This window comes from Lytechinus variegatus, chromosome 2 (genome assembly GCF_018143015.1).
Source record: "Lytechinus variegatus isolate NC3 chromosome 2, Lvar_3.0, whole genome shotgun sequence".
Classification (NCBI taxonomy): Eukaryota; Metazoa; Echinodermata; class Echinoidea; order Temnopleuroida; family Toxopneustidae; genus Lytechinus; species Lytechinus variegatus.
Genome location: NC_054741.1, coordinates 28,002,400 through 28,024,852, shown reverse-complemented (window position 1 = coordinate 28,024,852; position 22,453 = coordinate 28,002,400). Strand labels below are relative to the sequence as shown.

Genomic DNA, 22,453 nt, shown 5'->3' with positions numbered 1-22,453 from the left:
CCACAATTATGTCATAACTTCATGGCTTTGCTGATTCGAGTAAGCATCTATATAAATACACTTTGCAATCTGCAACATGTACTATGTTTCAGGTAAAAGACTAGATGTAGAGCGCCCTCATAGTTTGCTTCTATTAAAAGGAGTTGGAAGATGACAAAGGTTGATTCCGAAAGGCCTCAATTGGACTCGAGATGAGTTGATGAGTATAGTCTGCAAAGATTGAAAACAAACACAAAATAATTGGTTTGGGGATACGCCATGCATATGGTTGAATACTTGAGTTAATATCATATTTGCAGCTATATATATATGTATATATACTGTATATAGTTAAAGGAGATGATTTAGAGGTTCATGGGTTTGAGGGTTCTTTTTTCCCTCGTTATCTATACATTTAACATACATCAATTTTGTGTAACACAAATTACTATTTCATGTTTTGAGTAACATATGACTGACCAATGTTTGCTACTGCTAACTGGCTGGCAAATCAATAGCAATTTAGGAAGTCTGTGCTAGCATCATGTACCATTGTACTTTTCAACATGCTTAAAGGTAAATGCCAGTTTTGGTAACGATATCAAAATGAGTTCGTACAGAATCCAATAAAATGACCACCAAAGTGTCTGTTTGTATAAATAAAAAATATGTGCCAAAGGATTCTGGAAGAAATTGTGTAATTGCTGAGAAATTAGCAAATAAGCATAGGATTCGGGTCAAGCGTCGGGCACGACATTCGAAGCAATAATGATACACTGTCCCACGTGCGCTTATCTGTGTTGGTGATCTTCAGTGTGAACATTTTTCAGCGTAGATTTCAAGATTTCACAAAGTTCAGTTTATGTAACTGTACCAGATCTAGATCCTCGATGATATACTGACAATTAAGCCTGGTTTTACAGACTTTCTCATGAAATCAGTGTTTACTGCAACTACTGGCATTTCTCTTTAAAGCATGGCAGTAGGAATATGTTAGCCTATGGCAGGGTTTAGAGCATTAAAAAGCTTTGTTCAAGAAATGGAGAGGTCGTATGTTGTGAAAATATGATATTGATTCTGTCAGAAGGGAGAACAAATGGAATCAGTGATAGCTTGCAATATGCTGATAGAGGCGACTTTATTTGTGTAGATTCCACTCGTGAATTAGTAACATGAAAATGTGTTATTTATTGAAGAACTCATTTCCATGAGTAATTTGAATTATGTACATTAGCCAATGTAAGATTGTATTTGTTTACTGTGACTTTCTGTCATTTTATTGCGGGTTTTGTGGGGGGGGAGTGTATGATAGTATTGTGTGCTCCCCATTCAAATTTTTCCTCCTTGAATTCTTTTCCCCTTTTTCGTGTTTTGATGGTTTCACTATTATGACATCACATAGTATGTCACAAAAGTAGATCACATGTTTTTAGATTGCGGGTTAATTCATTACCTAAATCACATGACCTAGATAGATTACAGTTACATAGAAGGCCATTCTGCCATTTCAAAATGATGAATTGATCAGTCATAACAGAAAAGCCTTGTCAGACAAGGTTGACTTGGTTTATATAGAAAGTGTGGAGATCAAATGGTAATAGTAATGCACAGGGTGACTTTTAATAACATACATGTAACAGAGGAATCTCTTGAAATTCAACACATCACAATAACAGAGCATGAGAAATGATACTTGGCAAATCACTTAAATGATACCCTCAATAAAATGAATAAATACTTAAATACTTAAATCAAAATAAATAGACAGACAGACAGAATAGATAGATAGATAACTAGATAGATGGATGGATGGATAGATGAATAAATAAATAAACAAATATATAAATAAATGAATAAATAAAATAAATGAATAAATGAATAAATAAAAAACAAACCAAAAAAATATAAAATAAGTAAGTAAGTAAATAAATAATACATAAATAAATAAATAAATAAACAAATAAATAAATCAATCAATAAATAAATAAATAAACAAATAAATAAATCCAAAGAGCTTAAATGTAGTCTGTTTATCATAAAAAAATATGATATTGCATATTATGTAGGTTGGTGGGGTGGCAGGCAACAGGAAATTCTAATTCTGAACTATGTATAGATATTCATGGATATACATGGTGGCAAAATGAAAGTAATAAATATATTAGCCCAGGCATACAATTATTTCCAATTCATTTATGACAAGTAAACCCTGGTTTACATATGCTCTTGTGAGTCGTCTCATCTTTATACTCACTTTACTTTAGATTCACACACACACTCTGCTCCTAGTCGTTCGGGTGCTCCGGACACGATCGATTCCTCTCAAACCAATTGTCGATACAACTGAAATAGAAACAGAAGTCAAGTAACAGGAGCTGCAGGGTATGAAAGGCAGCATGGGATGATATTTCACTCAGCTTGATCAATCACCCTCCCCCACCCTCTTTTTCATGAATCAAAATACTTTCAGTTATATATCTGCTGAGCATATTTCCATTGCTTTTATGCATAAAAGTCTGCACCAATTTCATTTGCATTTATTCTATATACATATTTATACCTTTTTAATCAAAGTTCATACTTTCTTTAACCGCCCCCCCCCCCTCTCGCCCCATGTCATAGGAGCACAAGCATTAAATGAATATTGCTCAATGATCAAAAGGTGAGATTTAAGTTGATTAAAATGGAATTGGACATCTTCGGTAAAAATAGGTACATCTTTTTTTTTTACAAATATATTATAATCTTTCCTTAAAATAATTTGTCAAATAGAAACTCAGTTCGACAATTGGAAATACCACTCACTCATTCACTAATCATACACAATCACTCTTATCCACCTCTCTTAAGGCCACCGCACACCTTACGACCCGACTGGTCGCCGACTGGCTTGCGACTGGGTGAGGGGAGATGAGTCGCAAGGCAGTCATAAGCCTCGACACCGCACACCTTGCGATCCGGTCTGCGACTCACGCATGCGCTTTTTGCTTTTTGGCATAGCATCTGAGAAATTGCGCTTACTACTGCGTATGCGCGTTGTTTATCATAATACGCGTTATGCAACTCTGCTGTCTGATTGGCTGGAGGTTGGATTGAGCTTGCGATCCAGTCATCAGGATTCGACATGTCAAATCCTTCCGATTTTCCTTGCGACTTGTCTCTGACCGGTCTGCGACTGTGAAGCTGACAAGCGCTGTGACGTCACATCTCCCCTCACTCAGTCGCAAGCCAGTCGGCGACCAGTTGGGTCATAAGGTGTGCAGTGGCCTAACAAAACCACCTACTTAGACCCCTGTTACATCTGAGAGATTCCCTACCTCGGGCCGGAAAGAAATCAGATGTAAACATCCCAAACCTACCTCGGGCCACCTTTTAGCGAACCTACCCGAGACCACATCCAGAGGTAGTCTCGGGTAGGTATCGGGCCGGCCCCGGTCCACCGATTCGTAGATGTAAACGCACACAAGCTTTCGAACCTATCTCGGTCCGTTCGCCAGCTGTCAAATTACATCATATAGTGCGTGCTATCCCCTCCCCAGCCCCGACGTTCTTCGAATGTTTTTGCGGCATGCGACATGTGAATTGTGATTGATAAAGTCTTTGATTTGAGTGAAAAGAAGCATTTTAAACGTATCCTTTTCAAGTCGATCATATCTTCAACGACTGCTGGGATCATCAGCATTCTTTCAGAATCTCGGGTAACTTCAATTAGCGCGCGTGAATTATTCGGAGCCTAGATCGAGAGCGCCTTTTAAAGGTGTCAGCAATCGGATGCCGCTCGAAACAGTACAGATAGGGCGATAGGGAGGGAATGAACACTGTGATGTAAACAGACCACATTTCGGACTCGGTCCGTTCGCGAAGCTAATCCACCAATAATCCAGTCAAGGTTGCAAGTGGACTCGGTCGGGTCTCGGGTAGGAAACTTTCAGATGTAACAGGGGTCTTAGTCTATAATATCCCACGCTGATCATGCTGTTATCATCTCAAGTTCACTGCTAACACACCATTTTATCACTCATAAATTCAAATGAGCATGAAATAAATCCATTTAGACCAGCAAAACTAAAAATAATCATACATTTATGATCTTTGGTTGAAAACACAATTTGCATGCAATCACATATTTTAGCAATTTTGGGTCTGACATGCACGCACAAAATGTTGCGTAATTTCGGAACCGCGTACCCGGGCATTGTAAATTTGGTCTCAAAAGATGCACAAGACTTGAAAGTAAAAAGTCAGTAAGCAGTGAGGTAAAAAAAAAAAATATTGCGCAAATCATGGGGGGGGGAGCCCCGGCCTAGATATGGTGAAATGTACCAACTCACAAACACTGTATGCCCATCCAGTAACTCAGTGATTTGTTAACTGTTCAATAACAACTAACCTATTTACCCTTGTTCATCACCCCAATACTCAGGCATTTCTTCTTAGCAATAGCAGTAGCACACTTATCCGCTCAATGGACTCATCACTGCTCACTTACTAGGTGGTTTCAAATTGCTTCGATCACAAGAATCCCAGTTACATTATGAAAACTTTTTCAGGCTAAAAATACCTGTTGATAATTATTCCTTCATTCACACTGCCCAACACATACTATTAGGGATAAGTTCTTGAAGTTACAAGCATGCGCAGTACGGTCTGATAAGCAAGCAAGACGCAAGATTCAAAATCGCTAGCTCAGCAGCCAACCACAGCGCCCATGCCCAACTACACGCTGGGCTAAAAGTTCCTGTAATATGCTTTCACACTGCCAATAAATGAAAATGCACGCCAATTGCCAATGCAGAATCGGCTTTATGTTTACACGTAGAAAAAAAGCAGATTCTGCACCGGCTCGTGGTTCTGAACCTACTACTTTGGTGGTGCAAAATTGCCGATTCTGCACTGAGAGCCGATGCAAGTTAATCGCGTTTACACGCAACAAAAAAGCTGATGCAGTGTACAAACACAGCATAAGTTACTCGATAACTTATGAACTCTCACTCATCATTCTGAATCTCAAACATTCACTTTCTAATATACCCACTAAATCTATCAATCAACCTATCTATAAATCAATTGATCAACAAATCCATCAAGATATCGATCAGCCTATTCTATCAATAGATATTTTAATCTTTTATTCATCAAACTATCAATCAACCTAGCAATCATTCTTTCATTGCTCTTACCTTTTGTGATAAATACAAAGGCATGGCAGTCTTGCTATGGTATCCCCTTGTAGCATATCTTCTAGGCATATTACACATTCCCCTGAGTCTAACGTTAGTACATCTTCTGCAAGGTTTCAAGAAAAAAGAAATAGTTGACTGAAAATACCATGAATTCTATTTTTAGTTAAACCAGCCTTCAGACAGTAATCTCAATAATTAGAATGCGCATGTATTGCTTAATAGCATGTCTTGCATAATAGTCTTCGAAGCCATTTTTGATCTTAGAAAGAGAGGTTTCCAACATTATTTTATAGTGCATGTAGATGTATGTATATTATTTAAATTGATCTGTGAAAAAGAAAATGTGGAGAACATCAGAACAAGAAAAGTTCATTAGAAATACATGTAAGAAAGCTATGACTCTTTAGTTTTAAACATAAGATCACAAAGATTATTGTACACATAATAGCACAATGGAAATTCAATGAATAGATTAATACAACAAGTGATAAAGACAACTTTTCATTTGACATACTTTAGGACTTTGTAGTTTTCTCCATAGCACTATTTCATGATACTGTATAATCCCAACCAGGCATTCATCATACCAGGATCCACGATAATATGCACTGGTTTGGACATACCATGGACCTATCATGGACATACAGAGTATAATTGTCATTTCAGTTGTCAACTAATTTGTGAAATACATAGTGGTTTCATAAAACCTGACCTCCATCCCGACAGATGTAATTAGCTGAATGAACCCTGGACCATGCCTGGACTTTACCCAGGCAATATTCCTTACATCATACAAAATAGAGGGTGTGTTTATGCTTCTCAGTTCTCAATTTTAAGGTCAAAATAAGGATTTTGTTACATGTTTAATTCAAATCACAGTTGCATAATTTTTTGTTAACAGATTTAGAAACAGTGCCCTCCCTAATCTTGTATATGTGCTTAACAAATACTACAAATCTTAACTAAAATGATTTGAAAATTCTTGAACATCAATCTAATCCATTTACTTAACCATTAACTTAATCATGTTTTCAGAGTTTTATCAATTTATGTGTATTCTTCTGTTATTTATTCATTTTTGTCAACACTTTACTAAGCAAATTCTACATGTATGTGAATAACTCCAATTGCCTCTGCATTTTTATTACTATGTATATTGCAATCGATACCCTGTAATTCAGTTTTTTACTGCGATACAATGTCTGTTGAGTAAACCATTAAATGAATGAATGAATTTACTTTCATGTAAATCAGCAATTGTAAATTTACACAAATGCTATTATCACCAGCATTCCTCAAGAAACACGGTTTCTGCAGAAGCATAAACGCAACATTAAATCTAAATGTGTTTCAATGATGTCCTTTATAACTATGTGTTTCCAGTTTGATAGAAACCACAACACACAACTCAACCTCTTCTCCAAGGTCTAGATAGCAGCTTGTCAAATTCAGCTATGTACACAGAATGAACTTGCTTGGAAAAAAAGAAAAAAGAAGTATGGACAAACCCCGGTGGGAAATCATTATTAAGCATTTAAAAAAGAAGCAACGCACTCGAGGACTAAAAAATGCCTCTATCATTGTCCTTTCACTCTCTTCATCAAATGATTTAGATGGCAATATTTACTTTCATATCGAATAAATGAAATGAAAAACTAGAATTTAATTCGTCATGCGGACGAATTAGGTGGTCTGTCATGATTTGTCATTCAGTGTCGGCTGATGTATGAAATAAATCATTTAGATATCATTGATAATCTTGATCGTAGACATCCTAAGAATAAGTTTTGACCATTACTAAATGTGATTATTGATGTGGTGATGACAATCGCCAGACATACATCTTCAAACAGATACATACAAGATAGATGATTATACCTCACGGATCAACACGGCAATGCCGGCATGATCCGGGGAGGTCCGGGATAGTTTTGCCCCAGATGACTGTGAACACGGCATCAACACGGCAGCACGGATCTACACGGATCATACCGGCAGAGCACGTCGTCAACACGGACCAATACGTCAGCAACACGGACCTACACGTCAGCTACACGGACCACCACGTCAGCAACACGGACCTACACGTCAGCAATACGGACGAACACGTCAAATGCGTTATCCATTGAGCTAGCATATTCCCCATAGAGATTACACGTAAGCAAATTTGAGAATTACAATTCCAATTTTGTAAGCGAAATACGGGCATGATCCCGGCATCTGATCAAAAAATGGAGTGCATATTTTCGAAAGCTTAGAATCTCGGCTACAACATACTAAAAATTCAGGGAAAACTGACAAGAAACAATGGAGATATAGCTCACGAAATAGAGGAATGTCGAATCTAGTTTTGAGAAAAGGTCATGTCCCATAGAGATTACACGCAAAATACATGTGATATGAAAAAAGTAATTATAATCTGTTTTATCTTGCTAAATTTAAACTTTTATACCTTTAAATTATCATAAAGGATCATGTAAGAAGCGGCAAAAAGAAAAACTAGAATTTAATTCGTCATGCGGACGAATTAGGTGGTCTGTCATGATTTTTCATTCAGAGTCGGCTAATGTATAAAATGAATCATTTAGATATGATTGATAATCTTGATTCTAGACATCCTAAGAATAAATTTTGACCATTGCTCAATGTGATTATTAATGTTTCCCATAGACTTTACACGTAAGCAATTTTGAGAATTACAATTCCAATATTGCAAGTGAAAAACGGGCATGATCCCGGCATCTGATCAAAAGGTGGAGGGCACATTACCGAAAGCCCAGAATCTCAGCTATAACATATTAAAAGCTCCGGCAAAACTGACAAGAAGAAATGGAGATATGGCTCACGAAATAGAGGAATGTCGAATCTAGTTTTGGGAAAAAGTCATGTCCCATAGAGATTACACGCAAAATACATGTGATATGAAAAAAACAATTATAATCTGTTTTATCTTGCTAAATTTTAACTTTTATACCTTTTAATTATCATAAAGGATCATGTAAGAGGTGGCAAAAAGAAAAAAAAAATGAAAAAAAAAATCATCTTTTCTACCCAGGAATCGAACCTCCGCCCTCGAGAAAGCAAGTCAAATGCGTTATCCATTGAGCCACGATATTCCCCATAGAGATTACACGTAAGCAATTTTGAGAATTACAATTCCAATTTTGCAAGTGAAATACGGGCATGATCCCGGCATCTCATCAAAAATTGAAGGGAACACTTCCAATAGCCCAGAATCTCAGCTACAACATATAACAAGCTCAAGGAAAGCTGACGAGAAAAAATGGAGATATGGCTCACGAAATAGAGGAATGTCGAATCTAGTTTTGGGAAAAAGTCATGTCCCATAGAGATTACACGCAAAATGAGGAAAAATGACATGCCTCTTTTCATCGCTGTTTTACGCAATGATGCGTTTCTCAAAACGAAAATTCATGTTAACTGAGGAGAAAGAGTACATTATAAACTACAACATATCAAAATCTGGGCGAAAAATGATCTATATTCGAGAAGTTACAGCCAAATTTGCATAAATTTGATGACGTCATTTTTAAAAAAATGAAAATTTTAGTTTGGGCGCCATTTTGATGACGTTACGATATAATTTAGGGACAATGGTGACATGAAATCAAATCTACAACTAATATTCTATCGATATATGAAAAAAAAGTTGGGGGTCAACGGACTTTTTAAAGAGCTACAGTGAATTTACAATAGGCATGTTTTTGCCCATATATGGCCTATAGTGAGAGCTCGCGCGCACACGTGCTGCAAACTTTAATGGGTGTTAATTTCTATATTAATGGTTGTAGAAGGTTGATCAAGGTATCAAATTGCTCAGAATTTTATTAGCAATGCAATGATATTAAAAGAAATGGTTTTTCTGCGTTGCGTTAAGGTGTAACGCGCGGAAACGCGCGCGCATATGTGCGCGCGCGCAAATTTTTGAAATGCTTAAAATGACCTGAAACGTACCCAAAAAAATTTATAGGTCATTTGGACGATTTTTTTACCTTTGACGCGCGCGTACGCGCGCGTCATGACCTCTACATGACCCTTGATGACATTGACAGTTGACCCTTGACATGAAATTGATGTCATGTAAATATTGGTAATTTTTGATAATTGATAATGAAGATATGATCAAATGAAGAATTTTACAAAATGGCGCGTAGATGACGTCATCATTACCATATGACCTTGAAAAGCTTATTTTGCCGTCTCTATGATAAATTCTATATATGACGAAAAAATCAGCAAAATTGATTCAGCCAATTTCGAGAAAAGTTGGCGACAAACATAGGTGCCAAGAATAAAGAAATAAAGAAATAAAGAAAATTCTGACGAAATCAATAGGTGATCTGTCGTAGACAGACCACCTAAAAAGTGAAAAAAAATCATCTTGTTCACCCCAGGACTCGAACCCGCGCCCTTTAGAAAGCAGTCAAAGCCACGATATTCCCCATAGAGAATACACGTAAGCAAGTTTGAGAATTACAATTCAAATTTTGCAAGCGAAATACGGGCATGATCCCGGCATCTGATCAAAAAATGGAGGGCACATTCCGAAAGCTTAGAATCTCAGCTAGAACATACTAAAAGCTCAGGGAAAACTGACAAGAAACAATAGAGATATGGCTCACGAAATAGAGGAATGTCGAATCTAGTTTTGAGAAAAAGTCATGTCCCATAGAGATTACACGCAAAATACATGTGATATGAAAAAAGCAATTATAATCTGTTTTATCTTGCTAAATTTAAACTTTTATACCTTTTAATTATCATAAAGGATCATGTAAGAAGTGGCAAAAAGGAAAAAAAAGTGAAAAAAAATTCATCTTGTTCACCCCAGGACTCGAACCCGCGCCCTTTAGAAAGCAGTCAAAGCCACGATATTCCCCATAGAGAATACACGTAAGCAATTTTGAGAATTACAAGTCCAATTTTGCAAGTGAAATACGGGCATGATCCCGGCATCTGATCAAAAAATAAAGGGCACACTTCCGAAAGCTTAGAATCTCAGCTACAACATACTAAAAGCTTAAAGAAAACTGACAAGAAAAAATGGAGATATGGCTCATGAAATAGAGGAATGTCGAATCTGGTTTTGAGAAAAAGTCATGTCCCATAGAGATTACACGCAAAATGAGGAAAAATGACATGCCTCTTTTCATCGCTGTTTTACGCAATGATGCGTTTCTCAAAACGAATAATCATGTTTACTCAGGAGAAAGAGTACATTCTAAACTACAAGATATCGAAATCTGGGCGAAAAACGATCTATATTTGAGAAGTTACAACCAAATTTGCATAAATTTGATGACGTCATTTTTGAAAAAATGAAATTTTTAGTTTAGGCGCCATTTTGATGACGTCACGATATAATTTAGGGACAATGGTGACATGAAATCAAATTTACAACTCATACTCTATCGATATATGAAAAAAAAATTGGGGGTCAACGGACTATTTAAAGAGCTACAGTGAATTTTCAATAGGCATGTTTTTGCCCATATATGGCCTATAGTGAGAGCTCGCGCGCACACGTGCTGCAGACTTTAACGGGTGTTAATTTCGTCATTAATGGTCGTAGAAGGTTGATCAAGGTATCGAATTGTTCAGAATTTTATTATCAATGCAATGATGTAAAAAAAACGGTGTTTCTGCATTGCGTTAAGGTGTTACGCGCGGAAACGCGCACGCATGCGTGCGCGCGCGCAAATTCTTGAAATGCTTAGAATGACCTAAAACGTACTTTCGTTTGGTCAAAAAGTGATTTTGAGCATTTTTAAATTTTGACGCGCGCGTACGCGCGCGTCGTGACCTACAGGTGACCTTTGATGACATGACCTGATGACCCTTGACCTGAAGTTGATGTGATGTAAATTTGATTGATTTTTGATAATTGATAATGGAGATGTGATTGATAATGTGATTTTACAAAATGGCGCCTAGATGACGTCATCATGACGTGATGACCTTGAAAAGCTTATTTTGACGTGTCCATGACAGATCCTATAGATGACATGAAATTCAATGAAATTGAGCAAGTCCATTTTGAGATAACTTGGCGACAAGAAAAATCCGTAAAAATAAATAAAGAAATAAATAAAGACTAGAATTTAATTCGTCATGCGGACGAATTAGGTGGTCTGTCATGATTTTTCATTCAGAGTCGGCTAATGTATAAAATGAATAATTTAGATATGATTGATAATCTTGATTCTAGACATCCTAAGAATAAATTTTGACCATTGCTCAATGTGATTATTAATGTTTCCCATAGACTTTACACGTAAGCAATTTTGAGAATTACAATTCCAATATTGCAAGTGAAAAACGGGCATGATCCCGGCATCTGATCAAAAAGTGGAGGGCACATTACCGAAAGCCCAGAATCTCAGCTATAACATATTAAAAGCTCCGGCAAAACTGACAAGAAGAAATGGAGATATGGCTCACGAAATAGAGGAATGTCGAATCTAGTTTTGAGAAAAAGTCATGTCCCATAGAGATTACACACAAAATACATGTGATATGAAAAAAAAACAATTATAATCTGTTTTATCTTGCTAAATTTTAACTTTCATACCTTTTAATTATCATAAAGGATCATGTAAGAGGTGGCAAAAAGAAAAAAAAAATGAAAAAAAAATCATCTTTTCTACCCCAGGAATCGAACCTCCGCCCTCGAGAAAGCAAGTCAAATGCGTTATCCATTGAGCCACGATATTCCCCATAGAGATTACACGTAAGCAATTTTGAGAATTACAATTCCAATTTTGCAAGTGAAATACGGGCATGATCCCGGCATCTGATCAAAAAATGAAGGGCACACTTCCAATAGCCCAGAATCTCAGCTACAACATGTTAAAAGCTCAAGGAAAGCTGACAAGAAAAAATGGAGATATGGCTCACGAAATAGAGGAATGTCGAATCTAGTTTTGGGAAAAAGTCATGTCCCATAGAGATTACACGCAAAATGAGGAAAAATGACATGCCTCTTTTCATCGCTGTTTTACGCAATGATGCGTTTCTCAAAACGAATATTCATGTTAACTGAGGAGAAAGAGTACATTATAAACTACAACATAGTGAAATCTGGGCGAAAAATGATCTATATTCGAGAAGTTACAGCCAAATTTGCATAAATTTGATGACGTCATTTTTGAAAAAAATGAAATTTTTAGTTTGGGCGCCTATTTGATGACGTCACGATATAATTTAGGGACAATGGTGACATGAAATCAAATCTACAACTCATACTCTATCGATATATGAAAAAAAAATTGGGGGTCAACGGACTTTTTAAAGAGCTACAGTGAATTTACAATAGGCATGTTTTTGCCCATATATGGCCTATAGTGAGAGCTCGCGCGCACACGTGCTGCAAACTTTAATGGGTGTTAATTTCTATATTAATGGTTGTAGAAGGTTGATCAAGGTATCAAATTGCTCAGAATTTTATTAGCAATGCAATGATATTAAAAGAAACGGTTTTTCTGCGTTGTGTTAAGGTGTAACGCGCGGAAACGCGCGCGCATACGTGCGCGCGCGCAAATTTTTGAAATGCTTAAAATGACTTTAAACGTACCCAAAAAAATTTATAGGTCATTTGGACGATTTTTTTACCTTTGACGCGCGCGTACGCGCGCGTCATGACCTCTACATGACCTTTGATGACATTGACAGTTGACCCTTGACATGAAGTTAATGTCCTGTAAATATTATTAATTTTTGATAATTGATAATGAAGATATGATGAAATGAAGAATTTTACAAAATGGCGCGTAGATGACGTCATCATGACCATATGACCTTCAAAAGATTCGTATGCCGTCTCTATGATAGACTCTATAAATGACGAAAAAATCAGCAAAATTGATTCAGCCAATTCCGAGAAAAGTTGGCGACAAACATAGGGGCTAAGAATAAATAATAAATAATAAAGAAAATTCTGACGAAATCAATAGGTGATCTGTCATAGACAGACCACCTAATGAAATGAAATACTAGAATTTAATTCGTCATGCGGACGAATTAGGTGGTCTGTCATGATTTGTCATTCAGTGTCGGCTGATGTATGAAATAAATCATTTAGATATTGATAATCTTGATCGTAGACATCCTAAGAATAAGTTTTGACCATTACTAACTGTGATTATTGATGTGGTGATGACAATCGTCAGACATACATCTTCAAACAGATACATACAAGATAGATGATTATACCTCACGGATCAACACGGCAATGCCGGCATGATCCGGGGAGGTCCGGGATAGTTTTGCCCCAGATGACTGTGAACACGGCATCAACACGGCAGCTTCACACGGATCTACACGGATCATGCCGGCAGAGCACGTCGTCAACACGGACCAATACGTCAGCAACACGGACCTACACGTCAGCTACACGGACCACCACGTCAGCAACACGGACCTACACGTCAGCAATACGGACGAACACGTCAAATGCGTTATCCATTGAGCTAGCATATTCCCCATAGAGATTACACGTAAGCAAGTTTGAGAATTACAATTCCAATTTTGCAAGCGAAATACGGGCATGATCCCGGCATCTGATCAAAAAATGGAGGGCACATTACCGAAAGCTTAGAATCTCAGCTACAACATACTAAAAGCTCAGGGAAAACTGAAAATGGCTCACGAAATAGAGGAATGTCGAATCTAGTTTTGAGAAAAGGTCATGTCCCATAGAGATTACACGCAAAATACATGTGATATGAAAAAAGTAATTATAATCTGTTTTATCTTGCTAAATTTAAACTTTTATACCTTTAAATTATCATAAAGGATCATGTAAGAAGCGGCAAAAAGAAAAAAAAGTGAAAAAAATTCATCTTGTTCACCCCAGGACTCGAACCCGCGCCCTTTAGAAAGCAGTCAAAGCCACGATATTCCCCATAGAGAATACACGTAAGCAATTTTGAGAATTACAAGTCCAATTTTGCAAGCGAAATACAGGCATGATCCTGGCATCTGATCAAAAAATGGTGGGCACATTCGCGAAAGCTTAGAATCTCAGCTACAACATACTCAAAGCTCAGGGAAAACTGACAAGAAACAATGGAGATATGGCTCACGAAATAGAGGAATGTCGAATCTAGTTTTGAGAAAAGGTCATGTCCCATAGAGATTACACGCAAAATACATGTGATATGAAAAAAAGTAATTATAATCTGTTTTATCTTGCTAAATTTAAACTTTTATACCTTTAAATTATCATAAAGGATCATGTAAGAAGTGGCAAAAAGAAAAAAAAGTGAAAAAAAAATTCATCTTGTTCACCCCAGGACTCGAACCCGCGCCCTTTAAGAAGCAGTCAAAGCCACGATATTCCCCATAGAGAATACACGTAAGCAATTTTGAGAATTACAAGTCCAATTTTGCAAGTGAAATACGGGCATGATCCCGGCATCTGATCAAAAAATAAAGGGCACACTTGCGAAAGCTTAGAATCTCAGCTACAACATACTAAAAGCTTAAAGAAAACTGACAAGAAAAAATGGAGATATGGCTCACGAAATAGAGGAATGTCGAATCTGGTTTTGAGAAAAAGTCATGTCCCATAGAGATTACACGCAAAATACATGTAATATGAAAAAAGTAATTATAATCTGTTTTATCTTGCTAAATTTTAACTTTCATACCTTTTAATTATCATAAAGGATCATGTAAGAGGTGGCAAAAAGAAAAAAAAAATGAAAAAAAAATCATCTTTTCTACCCCAGGAATCGAACCTCCGCCCTCGAGAAAGCAAGTCAAATGCGTTATCCATTGAGCCACGATATTCCCCATAGAGATTACACGTAAGCAATTTTGAGAATTACAATTCCAATTTTGCAAGTGAAATACGGGCATGATCCCGGCATCTGATCAAAAAATGAAGGGCACATTTCCGATAGCCCAGAATCTCAGCTACAACATGTTAAAAGCTCAAGGAAAGCTGACAAGAAAAAATGGAGATATGGCTCACGAAATAGAGGAATGTCGAATCTAGTTTTGGGAAAAAGTCATGTCCATAGAGATTACACGCAAAATGAGGAAAAATGACATGCCTCTTTTCATCGCTGTTTTACGCAATGATGCGTTTCTCAAAACGAATATTCATGTTAACTGAGGAGAAAGAGTACATTATAAACTACAACATATCGAAATCTGGGCGAAAAATGATCTATATTCGAGAAGTTACAGCCAAATTTGCATAAATTTGATGACGTCATTTTTGAAAAAAATGAAATTTTTAGTTTGGGCGCCTATTTGATGACGTCACGATATAATTTAGGGACAATGGTGACATGAAATCAAATCTACAACTCATACTCTATCGATATATGAAAAAAAAATTGGGGGTCAACGGACTTTTTAAAGAGCTACAGTGAATTTACAATAGGCATGTTTTTGCCCATATATGGCCTATAGTGAGAGCTCGCGCGCACACGTGCTGCAAACTTTAATGGGTGTTAATTTCTATATTAATGGTTGTAGAAGGTTGATCAAGGTATCAAATTGCTCAGAATTTTATTAGCAATGCAATGATATTAAAAGAAACGGTTTTCTGCGTTGTGTTAAGGTGTAACGCGCGGAAACGCGCGCACAGTGCGCGCGCGCAAATTTTTGAAATGCTTAAAATGACCTGAAACGTACCCAAAAAATTTTATAGGTCATTTGGACGATTTTTTTACCTTTGACGCGCGCGTACGCGCGCGTCATGACCTCTACATGACCTTTGATGACATTGACAGTTGACCCTTGACATGAAGTTAATGTCATGTAAATATTGTTAATTTTTGATAATTGATAATGAAGATATGATCAAATGAAGAATTTTACAAAATGGCGCGTAGATGACGTCATCATGACCATATGACCTTGAAAAGCTTATTTTGCCGTCTCTATGATAGATTCTATATATGACGAAAAAATCAGCAAAATTGATTCAGCCAATTTCGAGAAAAGTTGGCGACAAACATAGGTGCCAAGAATAAAGAAAGAAATAAAGAAAATTCTGACGAAAACAATAGGTGATCTGTCGTAGACAGACCACCTAATAATAGATCACAGTAACAGTTTCATAAGCTCCACAAAAGTGAAATTTCAATTTATCTATTTGATGTGCATAAGGAGGAAGGAAGAGGAAGCTGAGGTTTTATTTCAGAATACAGGAAATTTCGGTTCTGGTATCACACCTTGAATAGTAAAAATCAGAGATAATATGAAGCCTTTTTTTAGCTTCCACACCTACTAAAACCGAGACGAGGAAAAAAAATATCAACTACGGTTTTAAAGTTAAGACTGAAATTATTCACTCAGGATGGAGTCCCCTGCATATAGAGTATATACATGTACACACACATATTTAACATTTTGATACCATGTACAAAGGTAAAACAGAGTAATGTTGTCTGATAATATTATCTTGCTGACGCGGTTACTAGAGTGTAGTTTACACATCAATATGTAAACAAAACTTTACAAAATCAGGGCAAAGGGAGAACCCTAATGAGTATTTCTAGAAATTAGGCTTATAAAACAAAGGTCATTTGTACAATTCGGGCAGACAAACAAAAGATATGACAGAAGATATCGAATTTCTTATCTAAAACTCCATGAAAATATTGTGATTTGTAAAACTCCATGTTAAACAGCACTAAGAACCATTTTGCAGGAACTTTTTGGGTTGCAAGTGCTTTCCTGATAGTGCAACTGCACCCTTATGTTAAAGGTATTGTTTAACTTTGTGAGCAGCCGATTTAATAAATTCTCAAACCAAGATGAAACATGTGTACAAGTGCATATATTAGAACTAATAAACCCCGAAAACAACCATTATTGAGAATGAAAAGCTAAAACTACAAGGCAAACCCCGATTATGTAAATAGGCGTCTTATAGACGCCGAAATAGTACACATAAGTGTATGGGATGAAATCAAGATGGTGTTTCCGGTCACTTTATATTTCAATTTTTGAAGCACTTAATAATGATTTTCGAATGCAATTTTCTCTGGGCTTCATTTTTGTAACATATCACAGACACAGATGACAAGTGTGACCTTCTAGCTCAGATTTAAAAAAGTCAAACCAATGTTAACCAATCACTTTAAAATATGTGTAGGATGAATAATAATTCTCATTGTTTTCTGGGGTTGCCATGCAGTCAAGCTTAGCTTATAGTGGCAACCCCTGCAACCTTCTAAAAATCGATATGTTTTAATAGAAAATGCCATTTTGTTCAATGTTTTGCTTGTCAGTTATATGTATATCATTATTGTATTTTCTTTGTTTATGTGTTTATGAAAAGTGTTGCAGAAACCAATAGATGAAATGAAAAAGTGTATTTATGCAACAACAAATTTTCCAGCAAACGGGGGTGTACTTGTGCAAACTTTAATTCTTCATCAATTCAAAGAAAAATGAACTCCTAGCCTTGTTTCTTGAACAGTCTACCCTGATTGCATATCGCCATACAATGGGATGTCCATATGCTTGTTGTGTAATGTGGTGGAGTATCTTCTTGTACATGACATGTAAGGGATATACAGAAAATAATGTGAAGTGACAATGGATGTTATTTAAGGTAACATATATCCTGTGCAAGAATGTGCTCATATTTCATTAAAGGCACGATACACGGAGAACATGAATATTGACCAAAAGAAATGACACCACTCTTACCATTATATACAATCCTGGGTTTGGTGAGGCAGGCAAGCAAATGAAGCTCAATATTATCGGCACCGACAAACTTGGAACATACTGGACATTTGATACCTGGAAAAATAAAAAGTATAACAATCTGCTCAATCAAGATGCTTCTTTACTACATGAATGCATTAGTCATAGCTGATACATAAATTAGATACCGGTAATGGGAATAATAGCAATCAAATCAACTGAAATACCTGGGGTTTATACTGTTGAAATATATAAGAGGAAAAATTACAATAATATAGTACAAGAAAAATATTGTTTTTTGTTGAAATACTGTAGAACGTGTATATTTTGTATCATTGCCTGTAGTAATAAGTACTACTACTACTACATAAATGTGGATATACAAATAAGAGAAAGAATGGAAGGGTAAGTAATAATAAAAATGCCCATTATTGAACCTAATATGTGTACATCAAACAGATTTTATACATAAACATGATAAATCCTTCACAATAAAAATGTTTTGCTGGACTTCAGCTTGGTAAGGTAAGATTGGACAAAAACCCAAATAATTACAATAAGTAAAAGAATGAGTTTAGCTGAACTTGATATCTACCAAACACAGTTTGTCTGACAGGTATAGGACAATGCAACATTATATTTGAAAATGACCTTCTGATCAATGACAATGCACTGTATGATCCTGGGGGTCAGGTAAGATATGTTTCACATTAAGAACAAATGAGAGACTACATATGTACTATTACAGCATACCAGCAAACTCTTTGTCAGTAGCTTCTAGGATTAATCCTCTTTTATTTACGTTGTGTTTGCCGGTATTAGATTATATATCAAAGATGGCCAAGAAGAATACACTTTTCATGCTGGTATGGAAAATGAACCAAAATTATCAGAGCCTAATTTTCATACTTCATGATTACTCATGAATAACAACATACAAGCATATATCTGGTGGCAATTTTTTTTCTATTCGGGGGCTATTTTTCACAACCTACTTCCTAGACCTGCAACATGGGACAAACTTTGAATTAAAGGACAAGTCCACCCCAACAAAAACTTGATTTGAATAAAAAGAGAAAAATTCAACAAGCATAACAATGAAAATTTCATCAAAATACATATTTATGACCCTGTTACTGTTATTTCAAGCTCACTGGGTGTGTGTAATATTTTGCTTACAACTTTAAAGAAAATGATCCACTTTCATCTTTGTAATCAGTAGGAAGTTATAACCAGTGAAACTCTTTAATGTAAGCCTACTGCTGCCATTGTGTTAGAATTTTAATTGGTCGAGCTTGGTAATATTGGTGAACTTTAAAAAAACACTGACAGGAAGATAATTACACAGCATACACTGCATAATACATTGCAATGTTAAAGGTAAAGTCCACCTCAGAAAAATGTTGATTTGAATCAATAGAGAAAAATCAGACCAGCACAATGCTGAAAATTTCATCAAAATCGGATGTAAAATAAGTTATGACATTTCAAAGTTTCGCTTGTTTTTAACAAAATAGTTATGTGAACGAGCCAGTTACATCCAAATGAGAGAGTCGATGATGTCACTCACTCACTGTTTCTTTTGTTTTTTTATTGTTTGAATTATACAATATTTCATTTTTTCGAATTTGACGGTTAGGATCTCCTTGCCTGAAGGACAAAATGTTAAAATAATGGAATTCCATGTGTTCAGGGTGGAATGAAACTTCATTTCACATGACAATGACGAGAAAATCAAAATATTTCATAATTCAAACAATAAAAAACAAAAGAAATAGTGAGTGAGTGACATCATCGACTCTCTCATTTGGATGTAACTGGCTCGTTCATATAACTATTTTTTTTTAAATAAGCGAAACTTTGAAATGTCACAACTTCCTTATTTTGCATCCAATTTTGATGAAATTTTCAGTGTTATGCTTTGTTGAATTTTTCACTTTTTAATCAAATCAAGTTTTTGTTGGGGGTGGACTTGTCCTTTAACATTGCAATGTATTATGCAGTGTATGCTGTGTAATTATCTTCCTGTCTGTGTTTTTTTTTTTAAAGTTCACCAATATTACCCAAGCTCGACCAATTAGAATTCTAACACAATGGCAGCAGTAGGCCTTCATGTACATTAAAAAAGTTTCACTGGTTGTAACTTCCTACTGATTACAAAGATGAAAGTGGATCATTTCTTTAAAGTTGTAAGCAAAATAATACGCACACCCAGTGAGCTTGAAATAACAGTAACAGGGTCATAAATATGTATTCATGCAAGGTACATCCAAATGTGTATCATCCACAAATGAACAATGAATTTAAAAAAAAGATACTGATAAACACAGTAGTTGATCGTATTTTATTTGGATTCTATAGGTAAATCGTAATCTTCACGAGTTCATCCACCATAAGCACTCCTAATGAGTTTGAGCAAAAGGATAGCCCAATATACTGTTTCTCTTAAGTAATATGTTTCTTCAATGAATATATCATTCAAAGAAAAAATACTGAAATTCTTCTCTCACATCCAAACCAATAATAATGGGGCATTTCATGAAGTCGCTCTTAGCATATAAGCTTTCAAAATCCGTGCATCCGATTGGCTGAAAAAAGAAATTTAGTGGAAATCACTGCAAAAAAAAGATTTGTGAAATTGTCCAAAATCCTTTGTGGTTGAACTACATGTGGGGGCATCGTGGTCTAGTGGTTCTGACTCTCGCCTTTCAGACAGAGGGTCGTGAGTTCGAATCCTAGCCATGGTGTATTTTCCTTCAGCAAGAAATTTATCCATACTGTGCTGCACTTGACCCAGGTGAGGTAAATGGGTACCGGCAGGAAATAATTCCTCAAAAAGCTGTGCGCACCAGAATCAGTATCTAGGCTAGCTTAGCCGGGGTAATATAGGAGCGCCTTGAGCACCTAGCAAGGTGGACTGGATATGTGCACTATACAAATCCTATATTATTATTTCATGTACGGATAGCCAGCTGTGACATCCAAGTTCAATAAGCTCATTCAACACTCAAATAATTTATAAATGTCAAACTGATTCATTAACCATTAAAGCATGAGGAAAGAGCAAATTAAAATTAGTAAAAAAATGTAAAGAAAAGTTTTGACATTTTTGACTTCCCATAAGTTTGGCAAGGAATTAGACCACAGTCTAGGTTAACACAGACTTCAGATATGGGACATCATGTCTTTTGATCCCACACAGAAGTACACTGTAAATGTAATCATAATTACTGTAGGCATTTATAAGAGCTTAATTGACACTTTGGTGTATTTGTCTCAACTTAAACTTGTTTCACTTGATCTGATATTTTTTTTCCAACATAATTCACCGATGAAATTTGGAAGTAAACCCCTTTAAAGATACACAGACAATGAGACAAATGAAATAAGTCAACAGATAAGTACACTGAAAACTTTGTTATGAATTTATCCATCATCGGTCTTTATACCCTCCCGAAACAGGTACCTGGGATATGACCTTTCTTCGACGTCCTACTTATCTCTCAACTTCCTTTCTTTATTGGTAACATCTTCCTCCCGCATTTCCCTCACCCCTCTCCCCCTTCCTCTTTAAACCCCTATCCCCTTTATCCAATACCTAGGCCTTCTTTAAAGGTGGGTCTACATTGCATATTGCTCACTGTTGGTAAATAGACATTTGCACATTTTTGCTACAGAATTGCCTTTAATTTGTTTAATATTCCAATTATTAATTCTACGATTTCCTGTTGAGTTCTGGCTGATGTATACTTTTTTTCACAAAGAATGGTAGCATTGAAACTAATGAAATACATAATTATAAACTGATATGACTTGAGGGTTGTGGCTGATAATTAGATTACTTCTTCCTCATATACATCATCCTGGTTTTGATAGCTCCTGAAGGGCAAAAAAGCTCAATGATGCTGGTGGGCTGGGCCTATTCATCTTTACACGGATATACATGTAAAAGCTCAGGGAGAAGAGAATCTCCCTGTAAAGGCCTGTATTATCCCTGCACACTATCTGTCTTAAATACAAATATATAAGATCAGTGTCATTGTGTATCCAAATTCAATATACACCTGGATACATATGAATCAATCCATCATCATTATTCAACAGTCATAATACTCATATTTGCGTTTATACCATTACCAAGCACATTCAATGTTGAATAATTTTGGCAAGGTATAATAGTGCGTTTCAAAGTCTATCCAGCTATTCACTCTTATATGAACTAAAGAGGTTGCTGGCTTGCTGCTAAGCACTTTACATTACAAAAAATATCTATTTACATAACGTTATTCAATCATGTACCAGTACTTATATCCATAGAGATATAGGTAGGGTCCATCATTGGAACCACTAGGATACATTTTTTTCTCTCTCTCTCTCTCTTATGTAGACACTCAATAAGCAATGGGATTAAATTATAAAAAAAGCAGTGAATGCTTTATTGAGTTCACTGGCATGGAAAATTGGATGAGATCACAGAGAATCTCATAGGCTTGTTGTAAGCATGATGGTCTGTATCTTCACATGATACTATATCTGCAATTTTCTTTTTGTATTCCATTTTGTTGCTGGCCCATTGTATATAGAAATAATGGTCA

The 22,453-nt window shown here is 36.1% G+C and overlaps 1 protein-coding gene across 1 annotated transcript in view; it reads right to left on the bottom strand.

The window, feature by feature from the left end:
• Positions 1–2,237: 2,237 nt before the first annotated feature.
• Positions 2,238–22,453, bottom strand: part of LOC121407747 (E3 ubiquitin-protein ligase znrf2-like) — a 38,023-nt gene continuing 17,807 nt past the window's right edge. The window contains exons 2-4 of the mRNA XM_041598938.1: positions 17,859–17,954; positions 5,160–5,265; positions 2,238–2,322 (exon numbers count right to left, since the gene is read on the bottom strand). Of these exons, the coding sequence (XP_041454872.1) occupies positions 2,265–2,322; positions 5,160–5,265; positions 17,859–17,954 (260 nt within the window). The 3' untranslated portion in view covers positions 2,238–2,264. The remainder of the gene's footprint in view (positions 2,323–5,159; positions 5,266–17,858; positions 17,955–22,453) is intronic.